Consider the following 25,209-nt stretch of genomic DNA (forward strand, 5'->3'; position numbering starts at 1 on the left):
CAATTTAGGGCTTTTTTTTGCCGCTGATGGCGCTTGTAAAAATTTTTTTTATATAGATTTTACATACAAAAGCTTCACAAGCGCTGTGAGTGGTGAAAAAAAGCCCTAAATTGTAATGCCCTGTGAATTGGACTGCAGCCGATATATCGGAGGCCCTGATCATGGAGTTTTATCATGGAGCTTCAGTGAAATTCGAGAGATTACCCTCGATCCTTATACACCTCCATGGCCCTGATACTTTTTTATCGGATTGTATCGTATATTCGATATTGGTAAAGGCATGTAGCCACTAAAGCATATAGTTTTTTGACCAAGTTTTATGCCATAGCAGTAGCTGTGTTCGATGGTCGTCTCGGCTCAGTTCCGTCTCACTTATGGCGCTAGCGACGTACGGTTGTTTGAAGAACTACAAAGGCACAAAATCTCAATACAGGTGCCTATCTATATCATCACTGTATCAATGCCCCAATAAATATTGTTGAATGTTGATTGACGAAATGACGATTGTTGTTGTTGTTCGTTGTCGTTTCAAAATTTATTGTTATTTATTAAAACTTTAATTTTGTAATAACAAAATGAGTTCATAATATTATTTTGATTGTTTTCATCTATTTCCTATGTATAAAAGATAAAAAATTATTGTTCAATGGCACAGATAATAATTCCATCTCCAAAATTTGTATTTTCATTTTTATTTCTTTCATTCACTATTTGCTCTCACCTGAATTATATTTTCTAGATTCATTTTGATTATATATTTATCAACTCATTGTAATAGATTATTGTCATGACACTGTTTGCATAAAGTAAATAAACAATATTTATTGAAGCATTGATACAGTGATGATATAGATAAGCACCTGTATTGAGATTTTGTGCCCTTGTAGTTCTTCAAACAACCGTACGTCGCTAGCGCCATAAGTGAGCCGTAAGTGAGACGGAACTGAGCCGAGACGACCATCGAACACAGCTAGTGTTGGGTAAATGGTCGATTTTTGGGTTTAATACTTTCATACCGGTATGAAACACTGAAATATAATAAAACTGGAAGTCGAACTTAGCGTCGCCGAGAGAGAGAGATTCAATGGATGGGCATTTGTCCTTGTTGGTACAGTCACGTCAACTAAAGTTGGTTGAGACTGTACTGCAGTCCAATTCACAGGGCAAATTTTTTACAATTTAGGGCTTTTTTTTGCCGGTGATGGCACTTGTAAATTTTTTTTTATATAGATTTCACATACAAAAGCTCTACAAGCGCCGCCAGTGGAGGAAAAAAGCTCTCAATTGTAATGCCCTGTGAATTGGACTGCTGAAATATAATGTAACTTTTATATCGTGTAGTACTAGTTTGTTTTGACGTTGACTGTACGAGATTTAATGTGCGCATGCGTGAGTGAGAGGGAAAGCCATCCAATATATTGCTATCTCTGGCGACACTCCGTGCATTGGCTAGGCATAGGAGTTCACCTTCCAGTTTTATTATATTTCAGCAGTCCAATTCACAGGGCAAATTTTTTACAATTTAGAGCTTTTTTTGCCGGTGATGGCGCTTGTCAAATTTTTTTTATATAGATTTCACATACAAAAGCTCTACAAGCGCCGCCAGTAGAGGAAAAAAGCCCTAAATTGTAATGCCCTGTGAATTGGACTGCAGTGGTATGAAAGTATTAAGCCGGTATAATACCGGTATGAAAGTATGAAAGTATGAAACTCAGAAACGCCCCCTATGGCATCAAAATTGTCTACCATACCAGCATAAAACTCTCGACTGTCAAATTTTTTGTAGATATATTAATAGATGTATTACAGAATAAACAAATAATATGAACAATATTTGATTATAAAAACAACAACAGTAATGTATTTCAATTTATTTGAACAGATAATAAGCTATTGACAAATGGCTAAGAAATGGATGTAGCTTCCCTGTTAATTTTTAAAGAATTAATTCAGCCAAAGTAATAACATCCTTTCCTTAGCTGCCATTTTTCCTATAGCTTTTTGATAATTTAAATAAATAGAAAGCTATAGGAAAAATATTAGCTGAGGAAAGGATGTTGCCTGCATGTTATTTTCTCTGGCAAAATTAATTTCGTAGAAATTAACATGTGACAACTTCCTTTCCTTAGCTACCATTTTTCCTATGACCATTTATTTATTTAAATTAATAAAAAGCTATGGGAAAAATATTAGCTAAGGAAAGGATGTTGCCTGGGGTGCATTCCTTTAATAAAAAATTTTTTTTCGTTTTGCAATTTCGCCCTGTAATACCAGCCAAAATTTTATAGGAAAAAGCTGTTTCTTGTAGTGGCAGTACTGGCACATGACATTATTTTTTTTGGCTTCCAATTATTAGATGAATAACTGTTCAATGTTCATATCAAACTGAAATAAATAGAAAATTGACTTGTTGTGATTGTTTGTCATTGTCACATAGGTCGTACCACACATTATCGTAAACTGTAAAGCCTGGAATATTGCATAGAGAAATTTATCACTTTTGTCGTTATTTCTGTTTCTAGTTTTTAGTCGGTATTACAGGGCAGAATTGCAAAACGAAAAAAAAATTTTTATTAAAGGAATGCACCCCTGCATGTTAATTTCTCTGGCAAAATTAATTTCGTATTAATTAACATGTATCAGTGTTGGGTAGGTAAGATACCTTGGTATCTTACATCATTGGTTTCATACATCGAAGTATCTTACACTGCGTTCACAGTGCCTCCTATGATTTTTTAGTGGAACCTTCATGCCAAAATTTTTTTTTTTTATTCGATAAATACATGTAATTTATTCATTAAATAAATAAAAATACCAAGAACAAGCAGTAGCTAAGGAAAAGATTGAGCTAAGGAGTTACAGTTGCTAGAGTGGGTATAAGAAATTATTTTTTAACCAACATTAATTCCTTAGCTACATGTTTTCCTTAACTACTGCTTTTCCTTGGACATTTTTATTTTTTTCAAATAAAATTACATGTAAATTTATTTTTTAAAAATACAAATGTCCAAGGAAAAGCAGTAGCTAAGGAAAAGATGAAGCTAAGGAATTAATGTTGCCAAAAAATTATGTCTCAAGGAAATAATTCCTTAGTCACATTAATTCCTTAGCTACATCTTTTCCTTAGCTACTGCTTTTTCTTGGACATTTTTTATTTATTTTATAAATAAAATACATGTAAATTTATTTTTTAAAAATACAAATGTCCAAGGAAAAGCAGTAGCTAAGGAAAAGATGTAGCTAAGGAATTAATGTGACTAAGGAATTATTTCCTTGAAACATAATTCTTTGGCAACCTCAATTCCTTAGCTTCATCTTTTCCTTAGCTACTGCTTTTCCTTGGTATTTCATTTATTTATTTTCCAAATAAAATTATTAAAATTTATTTTAATAAATTAAAATACCAAGGAAAAGCAATAGCTAAGGAAATAATGTTGCTTATCACATAATTTTTCTGGCTACATTAATTCCTCAGCCACATCTTTTCCTTAGATACCGCTTGTCCTTGATATTTTTTTTTCTATTAAAATTAGTTGCAGTAATTTTATTTAAAATAATTAAAATAATTACCAAGGAAAAGATAATAGTTAAACTTACATTGATTATTCAATAAATTTTACTTGCCACAATTATTCAAAATATAACAGTTAAATATAAACAAAACTTATCAAGAATTTGAAATAATATTTAAATGTTTTTTTGTATTTTAGTCTTAGTTTTGTATTCTATATTTACCATGAGATTATTTTTGTAGTAGGTAAAAAAGATTTCTAAGTCGACTGTATTTTCGCTTTTACCATCACATTATCGACTGAAAACACTGAACTTGCACTGTCGAACTTTTTGCACTTCGGCACACTTGTATTTCTATATTTTTCTAATTCTATGTATTTTATTTTCTAAGTTTTTCCATTTCGATAAATAAATAATTACCAAATTTAGAAAACCTAGCCATTAACAATTCTGAACTATGCATAATCTATTACTTTACATTTTATGTTTTTTCATATTCGGTTTTTATCAAATACATATCATTTGCAATATATTAAAAATAAAATTCTACAAACTGGTTATTCTCCAAAATAATAATTTTATCGTTTACTTTTTCATCAGTTTAAACAATTTAAACAATACGATTCTTACAAACTATAATTCGAGACAATAATAATTGGTGCACATTATAATTCTTTAAGTTTACACTTCGTAATTTATTTTTTCGATAATTTTATAAGTCGTACCAATTGCAAGTGGGGAAAATGGCCGTGCCCCACTAATCGTACTAACATGATTCTTTCCGCGTGTCTCCAAGCCAATTTTCCGAAGTATAGTCATAATATTGATTTCAAAATTTCTATATTCAATGATTTAATCATAATATAATTTTTTATAGAGGCCGATGAATTGATCTATTGTTTATTGTTGTTGTTGTAATGAAAAAAACAGTTTCGACAGTTGTGTGGATTAAATAAATGATTCACTTCGTTTTATAAAAAAAAAGAGCACTTTCAATTATCATACATTCGATGTCGTATCATACGTATGATACGTATGATTGTATGATATCATTGATATCCCAAAAATTGCCGAATTACCCATCACTGTTCTCAGGCCGTTGCTTTACCCAACCTTGTTCCCAATGACGTGTTCACAGGCTTTTGACCACGTAGCGAAGTGTTTTGTCTGCCTTTTCCAAAGTATCAAATACGTAGCTCCAAAGTAAATTTACATCCACGTATTTGTGTATTATTTGTAAGTCAGTTACTCGTTAAACACCTTCTACATAACATTAAGATTAATTATTTAGAATTGTTCAATCATCAATAATTAAAATGGTAACTTTTTAATGTTTTTAAATTATTCATTTTTTATCAGTAAATAATAATCTTCATAAACTGTTGAATTACTAATTTTTTTGGAAAAAAAAACCAGCCCGCAGCTCCAAGTGCAACAAATGTTGGATCCGGTGGTCGTTCACCAAGCAGAGCTGTTGCACCGAGAACAAGTGCAGCTGGTGGTACCGTTAGACAACGTAAAACAACCGTTGCAACATCTGCTAGAAATCGTAATACTGGTATCAGTTCTGGTGGCATGTGGAGATTTTACACTGATGACTCACCAGGTATCAAAGTGTAAGTGTAATGAAGTAATTTGACCCTCATAGAGAAACCGAATATTAATCTCTAAAACAATAATTATTTCCAATAGTGGACCAGTACCTGTTCTTGTGATGTCACTTTTGTTCATCGCATCTGTATTTATGCTACACATCTGGGGTAAATACACCAGGTCTTAAATGATTTTATAAGATCTCAATCATTTACAATATCTACATTAAGTGTAAGAAATCATAAGGATCTCTTCCAAAAAAAAAAAAAAAAAAAAGAAGACGTTATCCAAGGATCATATTTTTTTTGTGGTTCAATTTTTGTGCATTTAACTTACATTTATTATATAATTTATGCATTACAAGAAATCTATTTAACGGTTTTTTTTTTTTGAAATGATATAATTTTTGATAAACAATAAATTACGTTCATGAAATAAGAATCATAAAATGATTAAAAAAATATTAATAGCATTGTGAAAATAAAATTTACGAAAACTACATAAAATATAGTTTTGTTTGTAATCTTTCTTGAGTTGCTATGTTTTTGTAACCTTTATAATTTTACTTTTGTAACTTAATCTTATCCTGAACAAGAAAGTTTTTTTTTCACGCTAATTTTTTTTTTTTTTGGTCAATACTTAATTTTAATTCCTTTTACATTTTCTAAAAGTTTGAGGCTTATTAAATTTAAGAATTTATGAATTTTATCAAAACTTGATGATTATTTTTGACGACTCGTCAAAATTGAAAATAGTAAAATAGTAATATAGTAATAGTAATATTGATCGAAATAGTAAATGATCTATGTACTGCTTCAACAGTGTACAACTTTTAAAAGTGCAACACGGATATTCGATACGTAGGCGTAAGTTTACTTTATATTGGCCTTTCATGACGAAATATCATAGCTTTACCAAAATACTGATAAATGCGAAAGAAAATTTTGGGACTTTTTTTTGCTTTGAGACTTAAAAAAACACCAAAATTTTGAAGGATCAGACCATATAAATACTGTTGACAGGTTCCAGTTTCTTCATAACGTCGACAAATAATAGGGTTACCATATGCCGAATTCTATCAGGACATGTCCTGATTTGGGAACAGATGTTCTGATCAATTGTGAAAATGTCCTTTTTTGATAAAATGTCTTGATTTGGCATTTTTTTTTTTTTTTTTGTAATAGAGTATTTTCGATGATAAACGCACCGTCAATGAATCGAGTGGAAGAAACGGAATTTCTTGTAAAAAATATAAACACTAAATAATTGTATTACCTATATAATTTTGAAAATTCATGTATTGATTGTTAAATATTTTAAAAGATTAGAAAATGAAAGTATACTGAAAAAATTTAGTTCTGCTAAAAATCACGAGAGTGAATAAAAATCGATAATAATAAATAAATATTTATTGTGAACATTATTTATAACTATTAAAAAAGAAATACTTAACTCCGTGTTAAATTTTTTTTTATGTAGGGGCGGGGGGGGGGGGTGCTGGACAATGTCCTGATTTGGCGTTCGATGCATGTGGTAACCCTTACAAATAATCAAATTATTTCGAAAGTACAACGATAGCAGACTTTTCTCATCGAAAATGCTATAAAAATCAGTGATTATCAATAGAACAATGACTTATTTTATTGTCATCCAAGATTTTTAGTTTAAAAGTTTAGATTGTATTCAAATATTATAGTAGGCTAAGAGAAGTTATACGTAGGCTATTTATGGAAGCCAGTTTATCTACCAAATCATATGAAATACAAACGAATGTGTCTTTTGATTTCATGTGTTCGTTAAACTACTACTGTAAGTAGGTCATAAAAAAAATATAAAAGCTTTTTTAACATAAATTTTATTAAGGCATGTGGCCACCACTGAAATATAATAAAACTGGAAGCTGAACTTAGCGTCGCCGAGAGAGAGATTCAATGGATGGTCTTTTGTCCTTGTCGGTACAGTCACGTCAACTAAAGTTATTGAGACTGTACTAAAATATAATGTAACTTTTATATCGTATAGTACTAGTTTGTTTTGACGTTGACTGTACCAGATTTAATGTGCGCATGCGTGAGTGAGAGGGAAGACCATCCAATATATTGCTATCTCTAGCGACACTCCGTGCATTGGCTAAGCATAGGAGTTCACCTTCCAGTTTTATTATATTTCAGTGGTGGCCACTGCGCCAGATAGTTTTCGACCCATAGCCATAGTTCTATACGCAGTGCCCGCCAATGGAAATATAATATGGCGGGCCAATGCATGCGCGCGCCGATTTTTATTTTTTTCTTGCGTGCGTACGTGCAATCGTACGATTGCAAGTACGCAAACTTTGATGTTTTCTGTGTGCGTTCGTACGATTGCACGTAAGCACTCAATGTCCCTACCCGGCTTCCGTACTATGCAGCACCCGTATTCAGAGGATGTTCTCATTAGGGCGTTTTTTTCCGATGGTGGCGTTTGTGGAGCTTTTCTATGTGAAATCTATATGAAAAAAATTTTGTCAAGCGCCATCAGCGGAAAAAAAAAGCCCTAATGAGAACAATTTTGCCTCGTGAATACGGGTGCAGGGGAGCGTTCCGTGGCTATCCAGTCCGTACGAACTTCAAAATGGCGGAGTTTGGAAATATTTTGATCCTTTGTTGTGGTAGATCTGATTTTTTTCATTTGAAAATATCTGATCAAATTTGACGTTAGCCAATTTATTCGACAGATTTGAAATAATTAAATAGAAACTCTGTCAACTTAAACCTGAAAAAAATACTAATACTTAATATTTTAAGTTATTATAAATCTCTGGCCTTCTCTTTGGCTATAGTGATGTATCATAGTAACTTTTAACATTATTAGAATTTTCATTTTTTTCGTCGCCATTTTGAAGTTCGTACGGACTGGATAGCCACGGAACGCACCCCAGGACTATGTTGAAAAAAAATGCTGAAATCATGGAGTTTGACGTTATAAAAGCTCCACAAGCGCCACCCGTGGATAAAAAAAGCCCTAAATTGTAATGCCCTGTGAATACGGGTGCGGGTGCTGAAATAGAAGGTGTGTTCGTTCACTTTTCACACCGAGCGTATGCACGGAGCGTATGCAAGGAAGCGCTAGCTTTTTCTGTCATTTGAAGAAACTGTAGTAACTAAAATTTACTATTTATTTATTGCTATTCGTTTTTTCCAGTTCTTTCGCTCTCTTTCATTATTATTAATTGGTAATTTGTTCTTGCGTCTGAGAAAAAATTATTAAATTAACAAAATAAACACAATGACTGAAAATAACGAATGTTTTAGTAAATTTTAGTTACTAAAGTTTCTTCAAATGACCGCAAAACTCTAGCGCTTCCTTGCATACGCTCCGTGCATACGCTCGGTGTGAATAGTGAACGAACACACCTATAATAAAACTGGAAGCCGAACTTAGCGTCGCCGAGAGAGAGATTCAATGGATGGGCTTTTGTCCTTGTCGGTACAATCACGTCAACTAAAGTTGGTTAAGACTGTACTGAAATATAATGTAACTTTTATATCGCGTAGTACTTTGACGTTTGTTTTGACGTTGACTGTACAAGATTTAATGTGCGCATGCGTAAGTGAGAGGGAAAGCCATCCAATCAGTGTTGGGTAGGTATGATACCGGTGTATCATACAGCAATATCATACACTGTATCATACAGTATGATACATCTCCATTATCATACGCCATGTATCATACATTAAGAGCGCCTCTACATTTCACTTTTTAAACTATTTTACTGACACCATTTTGCCTATCCGCCATTATACACATATTTGGCGCCCAAAAACAATATGTCAACATCCAACATAATATGTTATCTCAAGAATTTATTAATATAGATTAATAAATCAACTAACGAAAAATATAAGTATATAAGTGTGTATTTTATTTAAATCATCTTAAAAATTACAATAAAATAATGAGATAATAGACATGATATGTAGGCAAGGAGGGTTTTGACAAGTTCTAAGGAACATCATGAAATGCCGGGAAAAAAGATAGTTTCATTAGCTTGCAAAAAAAAAATAAATGCAGTAATTATGAGATTATAATCACACAGATAATTTAACATCACTCAATATCACAAATATATTTTCCCTGTCATTCTTCATGAGAAACGTATTATATTAATCTCGGAGACCTATTTGCCAAGTTGACCTCTTTCATCATATTAGCCTACTTGAATATATTTCAGGCGAACTCATGAGCCAATTTTTTAAAGAAGTCAAAGGGTGCATTCCTTTAATAGAAAATTTTTTTTCGTTTTGCAATTTCGCCCTGTAATACCGGCCAAAATTTTATAGGAAAAAGCTGTTTCGTGTAGTGGCAGTACTGGCATATGACATTATTTTTTTTGGCTTCCAATTATTAGAAGGATAACTGTTCAATGTTTACATCAAACTGAAATAAATAGAAAATTGACTTGTTGTGATTGTTTGTTATTGTCACATAGGTCGTACCACACATTATCGTGAACTGTAAAGCCTGGAATATTGCATAGAGAAATTTATCACTTTTGTCGTTGTTTCTGTTTCTAGTTTTTAGTCGGTGTTACAGGGCGAAATTGCAAAACGAAAAAAAATTTTTTTTATTAAAGGAATGCACCCGTGCACCCTTTAATTCTAATAAAATTTTTTATACGCGTTGATGAATTTTTTCATTATTTATTGTGTAATAAAAAAAAACAGTTTGACAGCTGTGTACAGTGGTGTGAGTGAGAGTTTAATAAATCATTTAGTTCATTTTTAAAAAAAAGAGGGCACTTTTAACTATCATACACTTTATGTAGTATGATACGTATGATACGTATCATACGTATGATTGTATGATACCCCGAAAATTGTCGAATTACCCATCACTGCATCCAATATATTGCTATCTCTAGCGACACTCCGTGCATTGGCTAAGCAGAGGAGTTCACCTTCCAGTTTTATTATATTTCAGTGGTGAATACGGGTGCTGCAGCCGTATTTAGAGGATGTTCTCATTAGGGCTTTTTTTTTCGATGACGGTGCTTAAAAAACTTTTTGTCAGAGTTCTGCACCCGTATTCACGGGGCAAAATTGATCTCATTAGGGCTTTTTTTTCCGCTGATGGCGCTTGACAAAATTTTTCTTATATAGATTTCACATAGAAAAGCTTCACAAACGCCACCATCGGAAAAAAACGCTCTAATGAGAACATCCTCTGAATACGGGTGCTGTATGAATCGTATTCTATGACAAGAGAGCTCATTTTTCAAGAAGAGTCTTTCTAGTTTTCTTGTCCTTTTTATCAATTTTTATGCTGTCGAGCTGGGGTTCACATCGATGTATATATTTACGACCATGGTAGAAATTTTGTGTATTTATTTTTTTTCACTTTAATGCGCATGATCATGCACATGCGCATATTATGCAAACATGAGAAGAGAACAGTGGCGTCGAACAAATAATTCTTAAAAAATAAGAATTAAAATATGGCTAATCCAGCCTTTCATGTCCTACGCTGTTGCAAAGTGACTTTTTGCTGACTGCGCATTCAACTGCGCCTGCGCGAAAATAAATAGGAAAAAAAATAAATACACAAAAGAAAGCACCTAATAAAAAGTGCGGCCCCTACGTCGCCATATTGGCTAAATTGGCGCGATTTTATTTGAATCATAATTTGAAGTACATATCAAAGATGGTCTCAATAAAAAATTGAAATAATAAAGACACATCAACAAATGATTAATTCTATAAAAATTAAAAATAAAATTTATATCTAACTTTGTTACATATTTTTTTTAACTTTTTTTTCTTATTTCTTTTTTTTATTTTCTATAATTTTCTCATTCAAAACTCTAAGTCAAATGTACGTACAAGTATGTACCAAACATTGTATTGCATTCAGTGCAATATTTATATTGTTTTTTTCATCCATACTTCTAGTTTGTTAACTAAATATGTAAAAATTCCTTTTATTTTTCCTAATTGTTTTTTGTGAAAAAGGAAAAATTTAACTTCTAATTGTTTTGACACATTTATAAATATGTATAATTATTAAACAATATTTTTAAAGTTTTTAATTATGGTTAATGTAAATTTTAAACATGTTCTGCATTAATTAATAACAGTATAATAATAGTATGGGTGCGTTCCGTGGCTATCCAGTCCGTACGAACTTCAAAATGGCGGAGTTTGGAAATATTTTGATTCTTTGTTGTGGTAGACCTGATTTTTTTCATTTGAAAATAATCTGAACAAATTTGACGTTAGCCAATTTATTCGACAGATTTGAAATAATTAAATAGAAACTCTTTTAACTTAAACCTGAAAAAAATAGTAATACTTAATATTTTAAGTTTTTATAAATCTCTGGCCTTCTCTTTGGCTATAGTGATGTATCATAGTAACTTTTAACATTATTAGAATTTTCATTTTTTTCGTCGCCATTTTGAAGTTCGTACAGACTGGATAGCCACGGAACGCACCCTATGACGGGCACACAAATTTACACACATGCAAACAAGATGGCTAATAATAATAATATGACGGGCACACAGATTTATACACATGTAGACAAGATGGCTACTTAGAGTTTTGCGCAGTAGAATTTATTTTCGTCCGAGGAATGGACATACCTGTATATTTCTACCATGTTTACGACATGTTTTGATGCACTGAAATATAATAAAACTGGAAGCTGAACTTAGCGTCGCCGAGAGAGAGATTCAACGGATGGTCTTTTGTCCTTGTCGGTACAGTCACGTCAACTAAAGTTATTGAGACTGTACTAAAATATAATGTAACTTTTATATCGTATAGTACTAGTTTGTTTTGACGTTGACTGTACCAGATTTAATGTGCGCATGCGTGAGTGAGAGGGAAGACCATCCAATATATTGCTATCTCTAGCGACACTCCGTGCATTGGCTAAGCATAAGGGTTCACCTTCCAGTTTTATTATATTTCAGTGTTTTGATGATTTTGAGCACCATAACCCTATTAAGAATGTAAACGAATAAAGCTGTCAAATTTTCAAGTTGATTGTTGTTACTGTTGCAGACAAAAATAGAAATAGAGAAGAACAAAATGAATATTCCAGGGAGATTAAGATGAATTAATATGAGGTTAAACAATAATATTCGCAATATGTCTGACCCTATTGAATATATGAGTGAGCAACAGTTTTTAGAGAAATTTAGGTTTTAAACAAAAAATTTTTTTTATTTCAGGTGTTAAAAAAAAATAAACGTGTATTTTTATCAAATTAATTTTTAAAAAAATTTACTTTCTTGTCATCATTGTCCTAAATAGTATATATATAAGGTCACTGTCCGGGTTTCGGGACACGTCCATGTTACGGGACGGTACCTCTATTTATTATATTTATTAATTATTGTTGATATATACGATAAAAAAAAAAATTCTATTACAAAGAAAAACTTTTATTTTTGGCGAAAAAAAAGGATTAATGTTTAACTCTAGTATTAATCACTTAAAAAAAAATAAAATATCGTGTAAAAACTTTTCCACCACTTTTCGGTAGTGTCCTAGTTTGTCGTAGTCCTGAACGTTAAGAATATATGTTATTTCGTTTGTTAAGATATAATATTATGTAAGTATAAAAAAAAATACATATGAGACATAATCTATTCGAAATTTAATTTTCTTTTATTTTTTAATAAATAATTCTTTTTTTATTAATTATTTATTTAATAATACTGGAATCCGTAATTGGGTCTCGAAAATCAATGCTTGGCCCGATCACGGATTTCCTATCTTCACCATGTTTAACCTAAAATTGTTGAATTTATTTATTTATATTTTTTTTTACTTTTTCGAATAAAAATTAAATATTTAAAATGAGAATTAAAAATAAAAAACGTGATTACACAAATAAAACAATAACAATTGTATTAAAAAAAATACATGATAAACTTAAAAAAAAAGAACAAAAAAAAAAAAAAACATAATGCGCGTTCATAGATGACTGTTTCAGAGCCTTCTTATTTTATTTATATTATTAAAATTTATATTTAAATAAAGGAAAATGATTACTAAAACATTTAAACACTTTATAAGTATTTATTTACAATTATTTTTCCCTGTACGACCAATTTATTTATAAGCGTCCCGTAACTCGTACTTACACGGTCCGAAACTCCGGCACCAGATTTTCAAATGTCCCGTAACTCGGCCATTGGGCAAAAATCATTATAAAATCATAAACAAATCATTATAAATAAACCATTATGTTTATTTACTACTTATATTTTTTTTTAATAACTTCAAAGACTATTTTAATGAAAAAAAAATATATAGAAATGTATTTTTTTGGTAGTTTTATAAGCCGTTTTAGACAAAAATTTTCCTTAAGCGTCCCGAAACCAGCACCCGTATGCACGGGGCAAAATTGTTCTCATTAGGGCTTTTTTTTTCCGCTGATGGCGCTTGACAAAATTTTTTTTATATAGATTTCACATAGAAAAGCTTCACAAACGCCACCATCGGAAAAAAAAGCCCTAATGTAAAAAACATATTTATTATTTGAGGGTTAGGTTGTTGCACAATATGAAACAAATAAATATATGTCAACAACAATGGCGGATTATTATTTCGAAAAAAACGCAAGGTGGTGTCGCGGGCTCTGCGTCAAGCCGCAAGCATTCTGCGTCTTCGTTTTAGAAAAGTCGCAAGTGCCTGCGTCAGTGCCGAGCGACTCACGACGCGAATGCGAATCATCCTTATTTCTACACCAATTTTCGAAAATAGGAAGCTGTTATTTTTGTGCACAATCAAAAAAACTTAATCCGAATAATAGTCCGTGAGTAGGTTGCAAATAACCTGAACAGAACCATATATTACAAAAATATGTTCAATGGTAGTCCTCGAGACCCAGAACACGTTGCATCTATTGGCTTCCGTTTTAATGACCTGCCGTCCACAGGTAAGCCAGGTAAAAATTTGATAATTTAAACAACTCTTCCGCACATAATTTTTTATCAAGTACTTTTAATTTTATTGTATTAAATTAATTTTAAAATGGCTGCCTTATCAATTACCATCCGTCCGAGATATTAATTTTTGAAAATTGAAAAAAACATGAATTTTAAAACACGTTATAAATGGCAGCCGAGCTAGGTTATTTTTTTTCAATGTATTTTAAACAAAAAAAAAACTTGGCTGCCAAAAAAATAATTGTTAAAGTGGTTAAAAAAATTATTAAAAATTAAATTATAAAATTTAAATTGTAGAGTAATGCGGTGGCTGAGCGGTATGGGGATTACAGAGTGGCGCGAGAATAATAGAGTGGTGGGGAGTTTGGCAGTCAGCTTGGAGTTTATATTAGAAAAAGAAAACTATAGAGAAAAGAAAGATACAAAACTCCCCACCACTGTATTATTTTCCCCGCATTACTCTACAATTCAATTTAATTTTTGATAATTTTTTTAACCACTTTAACAATTATTTTTTTGGCAGCCAAGTTTTTTTTATATTTAAAATACATTGAAAAAAAATAACCTAGCTCGGCTGCCATTTATAACGTGTTTTAAAATTCATGTTTTTTTCAATTTTCAAAAATTAATATCTCGGCCGGATGGTAATTGATAAGGCAGCCATTTTACAATTAATTTAATACAATAAAATTAAAAGTACTTGATAAAAAATTATGTGCGGAAGAGTTGTTTAAATTATCAAATTTTTACCTGGCTTACCTGTGGACGGCAGGTCATTAAAACGGAAGCCAATAGATGCAACGTGTTCTGGGTCTCGAGGACTACCATTGAACATATTTTTGTAATATATGGTTCTGTTCAGGTTATTAACTCATAGACACAAACTCGTAAAAAATTACTAGTGATTTTTATCGTATTTGGTATAATTATTGAACATTATTTTTCGTTAAAAGGTGACTCATATATTATGATAAATATCGTAATAACATGAATTTAAAAAATTAAAAAATTAAAATATGCTAATTAATAGAAATACATAATGTCATAAATTTATTATTACAAAATATGAGAAAATAAAAAAAAATATATCATCGAAAATTATAACTCTTAAACATAATAAATATATCTTATTTATCATTCATCTTGTGGCATAACATTATATCAGATAAAAGCAAAATAGTTTAATATGTAACTAGGAAAAGTCGATTTATGTAAAGTATTCAAGTCGGACATAGTGCCAACTGGATATTTACCAACATTCAATATCCCTATTACGGACTAAATGAGCTTAAAGAGACTTTATTTTTCGGATGTTCACCCTGAACGGTGTAACCGAAACTAGCGCTCCGGGCCGCAAGCCAGCATGGTAGAAGTACTACAGGTATGGCAGTAGTCCATGCTTTTTTCGTCGCGTTCTGCGCAGCCTTATTTTTTCAACCAATCAACAACGCGCCATCGAGCTGTTTTGCTTTTCTTTCTAACACGCAATCTCTATTATAAGAGCCTCTCTCTCTAACATACTGTTTTGACAACTATTTTTTATATTGTTGTAAATACTAATAAATATATGTGGAGCATGTTTATAAAAAATCAGAAAAATAAAAAAACCAAGACAGTTTAACAAATAAATTATAATATTTTCATTATTGTTGTTTTTTTTATGCCACAAACAATGGAGGTTGTGTTGTATTTATTATACTTGGATTTATTTATTTAATATAAATAATTAATTTTTATTTTTGATGTATGTGAATCATTATAAAATATACCAAATCTAGTTGAATAAGTATGATAACTTTTGAAAAATTTAAAAAAAACTTGAAAATTTTCTTAACAAATTTGTATCGCGCGCATAAAGTCTTCCATTTTTGTGGCGAGAAGGCGATCTTTTGATTGGTCGATTCACAGCGGCCAAACCAGGCTGCGCACTGCCATACCTGTAGTATTTCTACCATGGCAAGCCAGTTGGTTGAGAGTTTGAGACTGTACAGCACCCGCAGTCCAATTCACAGGGCAAATTTTTTACAATTTAGGGCTTTTTTTTACCGCTGATGGCGCTTGTAAAAATTTTTTTTATATAGATTTTACATACAAAAGCTTCACAAGCGCCGTGAGTGGTGAAAAAAAGCCCTAAATAGTAATGCCCTGTGAATTGGACTGCCGTATTCACGGGGCAAAATTGTTCTCATTAGGGCTTTTTTTTTCCGCTGATGGCGCTTGACAAAATTTTTTTTATATAGATTTCATATAGGAAGGCTTCACAAACGCCACCATCGGAAAAAAAACGCCCTAATGAGAACATCCTCTGAATACGGGTGCTGAAATATAATGTAATTTTTATATCGTGTACTCAGTACTCGTGTAGTACTGTGGGTGCGAACTCACGACACGCAAAAGTTTGCGTTTTATCATGGCTGCCGTAATTCTAAACATGGCGCCTCCGTGATTTAATCACTGAAATATAATAAAACTGGAAGGTGAACTCCTATGCTTAGCCAATGCACGGAGTGTCGCTAGAGATAGCAATATATTGGATGGCTTTCCCTCTCACTCACGCATGCGCACATTAAATCTGGTACAGTCAACGTCAAAACCACTGAAATATAATAAAACTGGAAGGTGAACCCTTATGCTTAGCCAATGCACGGAGTGTCGCTAGAGATAGCAATATATTGGATGGTCTTCCCTCTCACTCACGCATGCGCACATTAAATCTGGTACAGTCAACGTCAAAACAAACTAGTACTATACGATATAAAAGTTACATTATATTTTAGTACAGTCTCAATAACTTTAGTTGACGTGACTGTACCGACAAGGACAAAAGACCATCCATTGAATCTCTCTCTCGGCGACGCTAAGTTCAGCTTCCAGTTTTATTATATTTCAGTGGATTTAATCCACCCGCTCGACAATGTAGATAGTCAATTTGTGGTAAAATAGCATAAGTTTCTAAACGAACAAGAGTTTATTGGGAAAATTTTTAACAATATTTTACGAAAAAAAAGTGTAAAACTTTTTTCTGTGACATTTTAAATTTTTATACTATAATATATAATATGTAAATAACCTATTATTTTAAAAAATCGAGAGGATGGCATCGTCTGCAGCGGAAAAAACTTTTCCCATAATACAGAATAATAGATAAATATTAGATATTCCAAGATAATCAATTAAAAAAACTTTTTGACCAGTGAGATGTGATTGCCAAATGTCGTGTCTTCATGGTCCTCGAACTAAAATTGTTTACTCACCTTCATAATTGGCACAAAAAAAAAAAACAAACATTAAATAGTTAAATCATTCTCATCGTAATAATAAAACAATAATACTGTATTAAATCATAATATACTAAAAGACCAGGCCTTTTACTGCTCACATCAATGCAAATGTCCAATTTTCGTTGTCATTCTTATTTTAAATGTGAGAATGATATCCATTTGATTGGACTTTGGGCTCATTGGTGAAAGCGGCAAGGCCAATACGACATTTTTCTTCATAAAAAATAATTGTTTCTGCTTTAAGTTCTCCTTTTTTATTTATTTATTTTTTTTTGATTTCGATTTTTTGTATTTATATTTCATATTTTTTGTGAATAGTCTTGACAGTTTAGTTTTACAGAATAATAGTCGCAAAGATATGGAGACAGCAGGTAAAAACAAGCGAATAACAGGAAGAAAGTATGATATAGCAGCCAATTCATCTGAGCCAATTAAGAAAAAAATAAAAGAATCTCACTGCCCATTTCGATATAATGTTAACTTATCAGACAAGACACTTGTTCTTAAAGATGATGATGATGATGTTGATGATGTTGATGTTGATGATGATGATGATGATGATGGCAAAGTTCAAGTTGAAAATGATTCAACAAATCAAATTAATATAAATAATGTTGACAAAAATGAAACAAATTGTTTAGAATCTTCAATAACATCAGATCAAGATGATGAAGATGATTTGAGACAATTTGATATACTCGACGATCTTGATGGACAACTGGATCAAGATGGTTCTGTTTATAACAGTGATAGTAATTATAGTTTGGATTCTGAAGTGCCACATGAAGAAATTGAAGCCATGTTGGAGGAGGGTAAAAAATCTAAAGTATTAATAAACTTTTTGATATAATATTTAACAATATTATAATGTTTGGCTATTTGTTTTTTAGGTCTTTCTGATGAATTTAAAGTAAAAACCAGAAAAAAAGGAGACTGTATGCCGTACGAAGAAAAAGAAAAATTAGTTTTGGATGGTAATATATTAAAAATTTATTAGATTTTTGTTCTATCATTAATCATAATAAACTTTTTGGTTAATAGAAATAGGACACAATCATTTTGACGTACTGCCAGAAGGGTGGGTTCAAGTGACTCACAACAGCGGAATGCCCCTGTATCTAAATAAACAAACACGTGTATGCACGTTAGCCAAGCCATATTTTCTTGGTCCAGGAAGTGTCAGAAAGCATGAAGTGCCAGTTAGTGCAATACCTTGTATGCAATATCGTCGAGCTCTTAAAGAGGAAGAAGAAGAAAGAAAAAAAGAATTGAATCGTGAACCAGTTACTGATACTTGTACTTTGCCAAGTGCTAAAATTGAAACAATACAAGAAAATTTAGCAGCACATTCACTTGATAGTGAACAATTACGTGAATATTGTCAGACATTATTCCGTTTCAAGTCAATAAAAGTGATGAGATTTCAGTCTTGGTCAGCTAGAAGAAAATTTACTAAAAATAAAAAACACAAAAAACAACTTGAGCGTCCAACACTTCCAGATGGCACAAAATTAATAACATTTCCAATTGGTGGTGTTGTTACAACTGGTGATAGTAATACAGAACTTGGTGAAGAAAATAATGGACAGCGACCACCCAAGCACTGGATTATGAATCCATCTGGTAAAAGTTATGTTTGTATCCTTCATGAATACGTACAACATGCTTTAAAAAAACAACCAACGTATAAATTCAAAGAACTTGAAAATGCAGCAACACCATATTCAGCTGTTGTTTGTATAAATGATATGGAGTATGGCAGTGGTTTTGGTAGCAGTAAAAAACAAGCTAAAGCAAATGCAGCACGAAAAACATTGGAAATTTTAATACCACAAATGAGAGATAAAATATCATGCGATTCAACCGGCAGTACTGGTGATACAGCAACAAATTCTAGTAGTACAATTAAAGCATCACGTGCTAATACTGATACTGATCTTTCTTTTTTTGATGAAATATCGATAAATGATCCAAGAGTTGCTGAATTTTGTGCCAAAACAACTGAACCATCACCACATGCTATTTTGATAACATGTTTACAAAGAAATTTTGGTCTCGGTGATATGCATATTAATTATTCAGTTAATACTTTAAAACATCAAAAAAATGAGTTTACAATGAGAGTTGCTAAGCATGAAGCGACTGTGGTAAGTTAATTTTTCAATCATTTTTTTTCTTTTACTTAGAAGATATATTCATTATTTTTAATTACTAATTTTAGATTTGCCGAAATAAAAAAGACGGTAAACAACGAGCTGCTCAGGCAATTCTTCAACTTCTCCATCCACATATTCAATCATGGGGATCTCTTCTTCGTCTTTACGGTTCACGAAGTGTTAAATCATTCAAAGAAAAAAAACAACTTGAACAAGAAATAACTCTTTTACAAGGTAAAGCTGCTGTTAATCAGCCAAATCATGCGATTCTTGATAAATTACGTTTAGAAATGAAAAAATTATCTGAACAACGCCAGGCAATACAACCAATTGGTAAATTTTTACCATCAGATTTACCAACTGGTTCAGCTGCAAATCTTAATAACGTTGATTTATAGTTTATAAACTATAAATAATAATTGATTATCAAAATTTTATTATAATAATTCTGAATACGCTTAGTGATCAAGTTTATCTTGCTGCAAACTGAATAATCGGTATAAAGACTGTAAATTAAAATTAGTTTTTTTCTCACAATAATTGTTAATATACATTAACAATTTTTTTCTTATAACGCTTTATAATTTTTTTTTTTCTTCTGATAAATTTATTTTATTTGAATTTTATTATGTTATATACAAAGTGGCAAATGGATTATATTTTTTTCTATTTTTTTTTTTTGGGAATGCCTTTTTTTGTCTTCACTTTATTATTAGTATGATTTTTTTATTGCGATATATCAAATGTAAATTAATGTAACTGATTTTTGATAAAATACAGTGTAATTTTTTTTGTTCTGATCTACCGACGTGCATAATTTATTATAATTCTTAATGAAAGAATAATCTGTTCAATTTTCTGTTCTTTACATTTACTAAACTCGACTACATCGACTTTTCAATATAAAATTTTCTTTAGTATTTTTAAATTTTGAATTATGTGTGAGTTTTTTTCATTAATGTTATTTTGAATATTTTTGTTCTTCGGAATAATGAATAAGTTCAACTATGTTCTAAATTTGAGATGTATTATAAAATCAAATAAAAGTTTTTAAGAAATGAGCGTATTTGTAGAAATTTTTAAAATTATTATTTTTTTTTTTTTTTTTTGATAATTTCATCTATATTTTAAAATAAAAGGCTTGTCGAATAACAATACTTTTTGAGAATATCATGATTTAAATAACTTGAAAGTATATTGATTTTCTTCAATTTTATAAATGTGTACTTATATGAAAAAAAAAAAAAAATTACTAATGATAACACAAAAACAAATTCATTTGTGAATATTAATCTCGAATATCTATTGCAACTTGATATTGATTAAAAATCTGATGACAATAATCATAAATTTACTTTTGGCAACAAGATATACGGTATAATTTATTTATTTTTTTTTTAATGATATTTGAAATGAAAAACAATAAATCACGAGACTGCATTTTAGTATAATTTGAGTGAATTATATTGATGTATCAGTTGCGCCGTTGCCAGAGAGAGCCATTTTGGATAGACTAGAAAGACTTCTTCTTGGACTGCTACCACCGAGAAAACTTCCACTCGTCTCAGAAAATATTTTTCGGAAGCTAAAAGTAAGTCATTAGAATAAATCATTATAATTTTTAGATATTAATAATTATTATATATCAATTTACAATTTGCGAATGCCAGATTCAGATGATTTTTTCCAAGGAGCATCATCTGGCTCATAAGGGAGCGGGCCTTGAACTGGACCATCTCTTTCATCTTCAGGTCTAATAAAATAAATATTTCTTATAAATTATAAGTTATAATCAATAATAATAATTTTTATCAATAATTCTAACTATCTTAGTTGAGGATCCGGATGCAATAAGATCTTGAGTGCTGAAAGCCTCTGCGCAACATAACGTAGAGGCTTCGAGCGTTCAACTTGTTATTGAATTGAGACCCTCAATCTTCTATTTTTTTTATTTAAAATTAAAGTAAAAGATAAAATAACAATTATTATTATTCTTACGTAGGATATTTACGGTCATATTTGAAATTAAATGCTGGTTGACCACTTGCTGGTTCATAAGCACGATGGAACAATCAGGTAACACCAAATCAAACCATGCAATAAGTAAATAAAGCGTGCAAAATAATATTAACGAAAAAGCTTTTTTTTTTTTTTAAATTAATTTTTTAAATATTGATTTAATTAAAATTCAGGAATTAAGCTAATTTTGAAATCATACGTTTCTGGTTTTGGTCTGTAAAGATCAAGTTCATCTTCGAGATCAGATACTCTAGCTTTCAGTTCGTTTCTTTCATGTAATATTTCTTTAAGCTCAGCGGTGGTAAAGCGCGGTCTGTCAGGATCATCCAAATCGTAAATTACTTTGTTTGTTAAATCAGGACAACCTTGAGATTTTGTTAAATCTTCATTTTCTTTGCGTGCTAAACCAAGACGTGCACGTAAATTTATTAATTCACGATTTTGATCCTGCAATTGAGCTAGAAAATCAGCACGTTCTTCAACTAAGCCACGAGATTGCATTTGAGCTTGACGTTGTTTACGCTTCAACTCTCGACCTACTGATGTCAATTTTTCAACTTGAGCTGTTAACTATCAAATAAAATTGATTAACCATTAATTTAAAAAGTACTTAAGATGATTATTTTTTTTTTCTAAACTAACATTTTCAATCTCTAAGTTTTTTTGGGAAAGTTCTCTGTCTCTTGCACGAATTTGATCACGTTGCTGATCTATCAATCCTCTGAGACGCTGCAAAACTCCAACGTCAACTTCCTGACTTGCAGTAAAAGCTGAAATTTTATAAGTGTTAACTTTTCGATAGGTTAATAATTGAAAATCAAATCTAGAGGTGTTGGTTCATAGTATAATTACGGGATTTAATTGTTAGTACTTTGTTTACCGCTGTCCTGACTGTCATTTCGTGATTCTTGGAGTGCGTGAGCCAATCGACGATTTTCGTCTTGTAGACGTGTTACCATGCCAACTAGATCTCGGGATTCTTGCCTCCAGTATTCCTCAGTTTGTTCAACTTCCTAAGAAAAAAATAAAAATAATACATAATTTATTTCACTTGTAAAAAACTTGATCAAATTCCTTAGTTTACCTTTTCAAATCTTTGTCTATCTTCAGCTTTACCAATTTTATCATTTTCCAATTGTGATATTCTCGATGTTAATTCTTGAACGGTTGTAACTTCTCGTTCTTTTCTTGTTGCTAAATTTTCCAAAAGCTCAAGTGCACTGATAACTTTGGGCATAAGACCAGTTACGGCTTCAGCACCAAATGTATCAATCATTTTTTCACATTCTTTACCAATTTCTGATGCAATATCATAAACATCAACAACGGATACATCTGAACCAGGTGTATATTCTTCCATTTTAGCAATCGAATTGTTGAAGGTTCTCAAGTAAAGCGGCATTCAAATAAATTATTCTACCACTTTAACAATAATATCCGAAATCATTAAAGGATAAATTTTTTAACTTGATATCTGGGAAAAACAAAAGATGAAAAAAAATAATAAGTGATTAATGCTGTTGTAAATATACTCGAAATGACTCATGCTGCAGAACATGACAAGCATGTGTAATTACGATGAATTGGATAATCAATTTAACTTAAATTCTATAATTGACAAATAAATAAAAAAAAAAAAGATTAAATCACTCGAAAAGATTTCAATTTAATGGAGTATGTATTGATGATATACCTGTCAGTTTATGACAAACAAATATTGATATTCATGATTCATTTAAAGATGTCTTTTCGAACTCAATTGCCGTGCTTTTAAAGTGATTTAACGGGTGTTAACTGTCATTGAACATTTAATTTAAGAAATTACGTCAAATCCAGTCAAATCCAGTCAAATCCAAAATCTATATAAAACATCGTTTACACAAAAAAAATGTAGTAAAAACATACTAACATAGTAAAAGATGGTGCCACTGGACGGCAGTGATAGGTTTTAGTCAGTGTTGGGTAAATGGCATGGAGGGGTGCATTCCTTTAATAAAAATTTTTTTTCCGCTCTGCAATTTCGCCTTGTAATACCGACCAAAATTTTATAGGAAAAAGCTGTTTCTTGTAGTGGCAGTACTAGCACATGACATTATTTTTTTTGGCTTTCAATTATTGGAAAAATTACTGTTCAATATTTATGTCAAACTGAAATAAAAAGAGAATTTACTTGTTGTAATTGCTTGTTATTGTAACATAGGTTGTACAGGATATTATCGTAAATGTTCAAAGTCTGGAGAATTACATAGAGGATTCTATCACTTTTGTCGTTGTTTCTGTTTCTAGTTTTTAGTCAGTATTACAGGGCGAAATTGCAGAGCGAAAAAAAATTTTTTATTAAAGGAATGCACCCGAGGTCTCCAACTCTCCATGGTAAATGGTCGAATTTTTGAGTTATAGGCACTGAAATATAATAAAACTGGAAGCCGAACTTAGCGTCGCCGAGAGAGAGAGATTCAATGGATGGGCTTTTGTCCTTGTCGGTACAGTCACGTCAACTAAAGTTGGTTGAGACTGTACTGAAATATAATGTAACTTTTATATCGTGTAGTACTAGTTTGTTTTGACGTTGACTGTACAAGATTTAATGTGCGCATGCGTGAGTGAGAGGGAAAGCCATCCAATATATTGCTATCTCTAGCGACACTCCGTGCATTGGCTTAGCATAGGAGTTCACCTTCCAGTTTTATTATATTTCAGTGGTTATAGGGTGCATTCCTTTAATAAAAAATTTGGCTTGCGGCCCGGAGCGCTAGTTTCGGTTACACCGTTCAGGGCAGTGTTGGGGGACGTTCCAAAAATCACTCGGAAACCCGGACCGGCGCAGTAGATGAAAAAATATAGTGATAAAATAAACTTAAACGTGACTAGAGGTTACTGTAGATATTGTAAACAACAAAAACAGCCATATTGCATATGCCATTTGCTTTTGTTACTTATTACGGTTGTAAAAAGTATTTCTATAATTATTATTAATAATTAAACAATAATAATTTATTGATTTGTGCCTATAAAAATACATGAACAAAAAATCATGTCTACCACAACAAAATATCAAAAATTTTCTATGATCACAATCTTGAACTTCCGGGTTTCCGAGCGATTTTTGGAACGTCCCCTTGGGTAGGTATGATACCGGTGTATCATACAGCAGTATCATACACTGTATCATACAGTATGATACATCTCCATTATCATACGCCATGTATCATACATTAAGAGCGCCTCTACATTTCACTTTTGAAACTATTTTACTGACGCCATTTTGCCTATCCGCCATTGTACACATATTTGGCGCCCAAAAACAATATGGCAACATCCAACATAATATGTAATCTCAAGAATTTATTAATATTTATTAATAAATCAACTAACGAAAAATGATTGTGTGTATTTTATTTGAATAATCTCAAAAATTACAATAAAAAATGAGATAGTAGACATGATATGTGGGCAAGGAGGGTTTTGACAGGTTCTAAGGAACATCATGAAATGCCAGGAAAAAAGATAGTTTTATTAGCTTGCAAAAAAAAAATAATAAATACAGCAATTATGAGATTATAATCACACGGATAATTTAACAGCACTCAATATCACAAATATATTTTCCCTGTCGTTGTTTATGAGGAACGTATTATATTAATCCGGGAGACCTATTTGCCAAGTTGACTTCTTTCATCATATTGGCATACTTTAATATATTTCAGCA

The 25,209-nt window shown here is 31.4% G+C and overlaps 3 protein-coding genes across 23 annotated transcripts; 2 read left to right on the top strand and 1 right to left on the bottom strand.

Annotated features, from left to right (window-relative positions):
* Nucleotides 1–4,296: 4,296 nt before the first annotated feature.
* Nucleotides 4,297–5,639, top strand: LOC122855007 (protein transport protein Sec61 subunit beta). Its single transcript, XM_044156076.1, has 3 exons — nucleotides 4,297–4,832; nucleotides 4,930–5,129; nucleotides 5,206–5,639. Exons 1-3 carry the CDS (start codon nucleotides 4,830–4,832, stop codon nucleotides 5,291–5,293), a joined length of 291 nt encoding a protein of 96 aa, XP_044012011.1. The 5' UTR covers nucleotides 4,297–4,829; the 3' UTR covers nucleotides 5,294–5,639.
* Nucleotides 5,640–6,656: 1,017 nt separating this feature from the next.
* LOC122855008 (microprocessor complex subunit DGCR8) lies at nucleotides 6,657–20,365 on the top strand. 12 transcript variants are annotated; one of them, XM_044156084.1, is made up of 5 exons: nucleotides 6,657–6,915; nucleotides 17,653–18,137; nucleotides 18,216–18,299; nucleotides 18,367–19,472; nucleotides 19,547–20,365. In XM_044156084.1, exons 2-5 carry the CDS (start codon nucleotides 17,684–17,686, stop codon nucleotides 19,877–19,879), a joined length of 1,977 nt encoding a protein of 658 aa, XP_044012019.1. In that variant the 5' UTR covers nucleotides 6,657–6,915; nucleotides 17,653–17,683; the 3' UTR covers nucleotides 19,880–20,365. The 12 variants fall into 12 exon arrangements, with proteins under 12 accessions (XP_044012019.1, XP_044012012.1, XP_044012024.1 ...); XM_044156077.1 differs by having other exon boundaries at nucleotides 17,658–18,137; XM_044156089.1 differs by having other exon boundaries at nucleotides 17,666–18,137.
* Nucleotides 20,066–24,068, bottom strand: LOC122855009 (RILP-like protein homolog). Of its 10 annotated transcripts, none has more exons than XM_044156096.1 (8): nucleotides 23,410–24,066; nucleotides 22,585–22,974; nucleotides 22,372–22,513; nucleotides 22,143–22,270; nucleotides 21,700–22,070; nucleotides 21,480–21,524; nucleotides 21,136–21,234; nucleotides 20,139–21,066 (listed from the first exon to the last, which is right to left on the bottom strand). In XM_044156096.1, exons 2-8 carry the CDS (start codon nucleotides 22,900–22,902, stop codon nucleotides 20,943–20,945), a joined length of 1,227 nt encoding a protein of 408 aa, XP_044012031.1. In that variant the 5' UTR covers nucleotides 22,903–22,974; nucleotides 23,410–24,066; the 3' UTR covers nucleotides 20,139–20,942. The 10 variants fall into 10 exon arrangements, with proteins under 10 accessions (XP_044012034.1, XP_044012031.1, XP_044012033.1 ...); XM_044156098.1 differs by having other exon boundaries at nucleotides 20,141–21,066; nucleotides 22,381–22,513; nucleotides 23,194–24,066; XM_044156090.1 differs by having other exon boundaries at nucleotides 20,578–21,066; nucleotides 21,493–21,524; nucleotides 22,143–22,291; nucleotides 23,194–24,068.
* Between the last annotated feature and the right edge of the window lie 1,141 nt (nucleotides 24,069–25,209).

Source organism: Aphidius gifuensis, linkage group LG4 (assembly GCF_014905175.1).
Source record: "Aphidius gifuensis isolate YNYX2018 linkage group LG4, ASM1490517v1, whole genome shotgun sequence".
Taxonomy (NCBI): Eukaryota; Metazoa; Arthropoda; class Insecta; order Hymenoptera; family Braconidae; genus Aphidius; species Aphidius gifuensis.